The 6111-nt window shown below is 41.5% G+C and overlaps 1 protein-coding gene across 1 annotated transcript; it reads right to left on the reverse strand.

Annotated features, from left to right (window-relative positions):
• Nucleotides 1–2014: 2014 nt before the first annotated feature.
• On the reverse strand, nt 2015–3449 carry LOC104612531 (homeobox-leucine zipper protein ATHB-22-like). The gene is made up of 3 exons (XM_010279972.3): nt 3224–3449; nt 2745–3109; nt 2015–2485 (listed from the first exon to the last, which is right to left on the reverse strand). The coding sequence occupies exons 1-3, from the start codon at nt 3321–3323 to the stop codon at nt 2237–2239; spliced, it is 714 nt and encodes a 237-aa protein (XP_010278274.1). The 5' UTR covers nt 3324–3449; the 3' UTR covers nt 2015–2236.
• Nucleotides 3450–6111: the final 2662 nt, after the last annotated feature.

Raw genomic sequence — 6111 nt, forward strand, 5'->3', positions numbered from 1 at the left:
ACAACCCCACACATAAATATGAAAAACTTGGTCCGAGGTCTAATAAACATGTATGTATTCATTAGATATCATGAAAATTTAAAGGGATATGTGATGTACGTATCGTGAGCATCCTAATGGGGGTATGACTGAAATAGATTCTTGCAATGTTGAATTTCTTGAGGATTTGTTTCTAAGTATTGGTGAAGTTAGAGGGGATATCAAGTTGTATGAGTTACATGAAGAAATCCCATACTCACTTGGCAAGGGTAGAGAATTTCAATCTCATACTGAAATCACCAAGGATAGTGAGCGTGTGTTATTGTCTAAAGAGAGTGCACCTATCAGTTGGGATGCTTCTATTATCGTAATTCTTAAGGTCCCCATTTACATAGGAGTAACTGCTATGAGAGATTAATGAGCCTACACTTTATCAAAAGGCTCTCTATCTTCAATTACAGTGAACTGCTATGAGAAATTAACTCAGTGATAAAAAAAAAAAAAACAATGTGTGGGAATTATTTGACCTTCTACTTAGGCACAAATTCATTAAAAACAAATCAGGTTTGAAGATTAAGCGCAAGGTAGATGGATCAATTGATAAGTATAAGGACCAACTTGTGATGAAAGGTTATACCTAAATAGAAGGTATAAACTATGAAGAGACATTGTCACCGGTGGTGAGACTTGCTTTTATTCTCCTCATCCTAGTCATAATGGCTTATTTGGACTTCAAGTTATTTTAAATCAATATCAAGATTGCATTCCTCAATGGAGAACTAGAGGAAAAGATTTAGGTGGATCGACCTTTCAAATTTATCACTGAGGAGCAAGATGGTAAAGTGTGTTGTCTCAAATGATTTATTTATGGTCTCAAACAATCATCTGCGAAATGGTATTTGAGATTTCATGAGGCTATAACTTTCTTTTGGGATAACTATGGTTGATGAAGATTATTTCATGTATGTCAAGAAAATAGAGTAAGGGGATATTATTTCATCACTTTCTTTGTATATAAATGACATTCTACTGGTTGGGATAATTTGGAGATGATCAACACCACTAAAAGAAAATTTTAGAATGGTTTGAGATGCATTATTCAAAACCTGTTGATGCTCTAGTTGAGAAGGACCGCAATTTAAGTCTTGAGCATTGCCCTAAGACAGATGAGGAAAAAGACCATGCATATGAACAGGGTTCCTTATTTAATAGCTTAATAGCTTAATCATTTAGTTGAACTGTTCCTTGAGAATTTCTTGAACCCCTAGGTAAAACCAAGAATAGAAACGACAATCTAGGATAATTTACTTACAACTGCATGCACCGCATGAAGTTGGGAGAGGTCAGCATATGAACCATAAAGAGATCAGAATATGGGGAATCCTATCCCTTGAATTTGATAACTGAAACCACTGGGAGAGGAAGCTTTTTTCTTTACCTACTGCTCGTATCCCTTCCTTTCATCCTTATTAGAAATTGCAGGCTTGAGTTCTGAGAGGTAGAAGGAGAAATTTTTAACGGCTAGTGGAGAGGCGAAGGAGAAAAGAAGACAACAGAAAAAAGAAGGCTTTGTTTTCTTTTCCTGGTTCTTAGAGAGAGAGAGAGAGGATAAGTTTCACATAAGAAAATTTCTCTGACAGAGCTATGATAAGTGAGAGGGAGTTTTGGATAGTAACCCAAAGTTAAAACCTCATCACTAACACTAAACCATCCTGGGGTCTCAACCCTAACCCAACCGGATCATGATTAAGGTTGGGTCCGGTTGGAACTTAACCTCCCAGACATCACCCTAGCATCACAGAAAATCTATACGACGTCACTCAAAAACCAAGATTCTCAACCCTCTTCTGTGAAAAAAAAATGCTTGACCAAGTACGTGCTGATGCATGGCCGGATAGAGTAACAGAGAATAGAATTAGAGTTGCAGAGATGCCTCAAGAGGCAGCTTTCTGTCATCAACTTCTTATACTTAGATGCAATTCTTGTTAGGTATTCTGTTCCTGTTCATTGATTGATATTCATAGAAGAAAAGAAGTAAAAAAGAAAACCCTCTTCAAGGGTGCAAATTGTTGAAGAAGAACCAATTAATGCTCACTGCAACTGTGCAAAACACATATATAAGCTTCCTCCCATGGTGGGTACATATAAGGTAAGCAGAAATTTAGGTGCAACTAATTAAGACCAGCTCTACTAACTCGTATATATATATATATCTCCTAGCTTTCTAGCCAAGCTCTAATCAGTTCCTCTGCAGTTCTCAAGGATAGCCAGACATGACAGCCCAGTAAGGCTGCAAGGCCGGATTGTAGTCATCCACATTGAAAATGAAGCTGTTGTTGCATTCAGCAATCTGGGCGTAGCTTGTGGAGCCATTTAATAACTTGGTGCAGCTGCGACTAGCAAACGACGTGCTCTCCACCGTCTCTTCTGCGGAGGCCTCTGTGTAAACTGTGGAACCTTCCTTGGCTGTGGCTCGATCCTCAAGCTTAGCTCTCAGTTTCATAACCTACGTACACAGTTGCATTACAGAGTTTACTTGTAACTAATAAGAGAGAAAGAAGTGGACAGTGGAAGACTGGAAGCAGAACTATCTACTTCCTGCCATTAATTTTCGTGTTTCGATTTGCATGGGCTTTGCATGGAATAGATAACTAAAAGAGAACTTTTGAACTGCGGAGGAAAGTAATATAATATGTAGAAGGAGAGAGAGAGAGAGAGAGATGATTTTTTGTTTCAAGGACAGAAAAGTTCTACTGAGTGCTGACCTCCTCTTGGAGCTTCTGTTTCTCTCTCGAGATGACATCGAACTCCTGTTTAAGGGCGTCGTAGACACGCTCGAGCTGCTTAGCCTTCCACCTGGCACGGCGGTTCTGAAACCAGACAGCCACCTGACGAGGCTGAAGCCCAAGCTCTCGAGCCAACCTCATCTTTCTCTCGGGTTCCAGCTTTATCTCCTCCTGGAAGCTCCGCTCTAACGACTCAATCTGATCACTCGTCAGCCGTCTCTTCCTCTCCTGGTTATTGATATCATTGTTATCATGATTATTACCGTTGCTGCTCTTGTTAGTCATCACCGGTGCCCACCTCTCAACGGCTGTCTCCGCCTCCGGACGACACTTCATCTCCATTCCTGATAAATTAAAAGAAAATCAAATACACATTACTCAAGTGCAGAGTGCAGACTAATAATACAAGAAGAGCCAGAGAGTGAGGGACCCAGTCGGAGGTAAAACCCATTACCCACCTGGAAATGGGTGGTCGGAATCGTAGTCGTATAGGAAGGTGAAGGTTTGATGGTCTCCTGCTCGAGATGAAAGGGGTCTAACGTTGCTGTTCCAAGCCATTTTTTTTATATCTCTGTCAAGCTACAGCTACTGAATCAAGATGGAGCCCATCTCCATTGATGGAAATTAAATGGGATCGAGTGGGGACGGATGATGAATTGGGGTGTAGATAGAGTGAGATTGGTATTACATATATAGAAGATGAGGCGTGGCAAGACCAGACATGGACGATAGAAGCTGAGTTTGGTTTGGGGCGCGACAACATTACAAAAGTGGATTGATGAAAACAGTCGTACTGTAGGAATGAGGGAGTGAGATGTGGTGACTTTTCTCTTGTACTGTATCCACGCGAGAGAGCGAGCGAGAGAGCAGTAGCAATGGCAGGAGTGTCGGGGATCTGTTGGAAGGGTGAGAGGAAGGAGAAGGAGAGGGAGGCATCAGAGGTCGCCATCTGGTCCCCCAGGCCTAGCCCTTCAAGGCTGACAAATATGCCCTCCCTTTCTCACGCCTTGGCCTGACTCCTGACTCCTGCTACTCCTCTCTCTCTCTTGAGTCCAAAAATTCTACATGGTATACGACGTGCGGGGAAGGTTGTTGTAGGGGGATGAAACCCAAGAGGTATCTTCACCCTGACAACGCTTCTGCACCGGAAAAGGAGACAGAAGATAAGTAAGAAACTAAAGAAAACTAGAGAATGGGCCCCTCATTCCTCTTATCCTCCTTCCTCCATAACTCACAAACAGTAGGTAGGGGCCTAGAGGAGAAAGCTGGAGATTCTGAGCTTCTCTCTCTCTCTCTCTCTCTCTCTCCCCTTGTGTGTGCTTGAGTTATGAAAGTGATGAGAATCAGAATTCAGAAGAGAAGGCTCTCATAGAGTAAATTAACCACTTCTTGGAGCTCCACCATGTAATTCATTAACTGGGTTTAAATATCAGACACCAAAATAGTTGTAAAATCATTCAAATCAATGACTGGAATGCAGTGCTACCAAAAAAAACATGACCGGAATGCAGGACGGATTCTAACTTCTCATGGGCTACCCAGTAAAGCGCTTATGAGTTATGACCACTGGTGCTCGTGTGCGTTTGTGTGGTGAGGGGTCTCTCCTGCATTTGGTTTTAATGGCATTGAATGAAGGCTCAGGTCTGGGAAGTGTGGAGAGGGAGGGATCATGAGTAATTCCAAAGCCATAACGGTCCCAACAGAACTTGAGCCGCAAATTTCAGAACTGGGTGGTACCACAGAAGGGACTACAGAATGATGAAACGTCTCCTTCCATTTGTTTGGACGTGTGTTGTTCTTCTTTCTCCTCCTCCTCCTATACTTCACAGTCCTCCCCACCCATTAATTAATCCAACTCTTTTTCTTTGTTTTATTGTTTCTCTGGTGTTGGTGTTCTTCTTTCTTGAGAGCAATTAAAATCAACCAGTTGACAACTACGGCTCCCAGAGACGAATTAAAAGAAGAAAAAAGGTAAAACAAATTGAGAACTAGACAGAGACGTCAGACTTTTCTATTACTAGGCCACTCCTCGTCCCTCTTCATACTTTCTTTGGACATATAAAGATTACAAAGAGACAAGTTGTCCAAAGAAGAATAAAAAGAAGACCATATTGTCTCTTTTGAACCAGAATATCTCTTCACCCTCTTCAGTCTTTTGTTTTATTAACTCTCTCTCTCTCTCAATTTAACTCATGATGCACGTGTACTTGTATCAGTGGAAGAGACGAATTTGGACCATTTTTTTTTTGCAATAGATGGGCGTGTTTGGCAACATAATCAGGTATATCACTTGGTCCAAGTGAAATCAAATTTGCTTAGGAGCCAAACAATACTTGGTTACATATTGAATTGTACTCATGGCCATACCACACACTAATCACTCTGGCATAAACAGACCAAACCTGGAGACCTGAACTGGGTTGTGGGGCAACCCTAATAAACCAAAGAGCAACGCCTAGAAAGGTAGCTCGCAGAAAACACCATGAAGACTTTGGTGGGTGGTCCTGAATTTCTAGGCTTATATCAGTATATGCTATGCTATGAGTTAATTAAAACATTTCTCATAAAGTTGCATGAGATCTGCTAAAGTTTCTCCCGGGCCAAAGGGGACCAGTTTGCATGTGAGCTGTGAAAGCTGAAAGCCCACCTAAGGACCATCTTCTGGAGCTATACTGTAGCATCAAACCAGTAGAAGTCTGTTAAAAGCCCACCTATATGGCTATGCCCATTGGAGGTCCAACCAAGACGACCCATCCTTCACTTCTCAGGCTTTTTGGGTCGTTAAGGTTTAACTCAGCTTAGCTTGCCCACACCATCTAGGCCAAGAATTCCAAATCTTAAGAGCCAATTATCCCAAGCTCATATTTCAAAACCACATGAGGAACGAGAAATCAGCAATAGTGCACTTCGTTTGTGATTGCTATAATTCAACATTTCCTCAACTACGACCTTAGGAATAGGTAAGCTCAGTGTTAATGAGGCTAATAGGCTTAGGTCTAGCAGCAAGTGAATGCAGACTCAGCTATAACCTACAAGCATTTATAAGGTGAGTCCAATTTCCGAGACACTAAAATAAGATGGTGCGGAGTTGCTTGTTGACTCCATACTTATTAACGAGAGAGACCAGTCACAAAGGTTTATTGGGTCATTATCTTCAATTCAGCGGCATTGTCATCAGCCATGGAGAGTTGGAGACTGAGCTCATCTATACAACAGTTTTTACCTGTTTTACCACATCAAATTAGCGGATTACATAATCAAATTCTCATATAAGCCCTGAAAGAGTAAACCCCTCCCCTCAACAAAGGGTCTCAGGTAGGAAATGTGGAAATTTAAAATTAAGTGG

The sequence above is a fragment of the Nelumbo nucifera genome, chromosome 2 (genome assembly GCF_055504915.1).
Source record: "Nelumbo nucifera cultivar China Antique chromosome 2, China Antique-T2T, whole genome shotgun sequence".
In the NCBI taxonomy this organism is placed as follows: Eukaryota; Viridiplantae; Streptophyta; class Magnoliopsida; order Proteales; family Nelumbonaceae; genus Nelumbo; species Nelumbo nucifera.

Coding starts and splice junctions, on each gene's coding strand:
- LOC104612531 (XM_010279972.3), bottom strand. CDS start 3,323: ATGGCTTGGAACAGCAACGTTAGACCCCTTTCATCTCGAGCAGGAGAC. Junction 3,110..3,223: donor TTCCGACCACCCATTTCCAG/GTGGGTAATGGG, acceptor TTAATTTATCAG/GAATGGAGATGAAGTGTCGT. Junction 2,486..2,744: donor AACAGAAGCTCCAAGAGGAG/GTCAGCACTCAG, acceptor CTGTGTACGTAG/GTTATGAAACTGAGAGCTAA.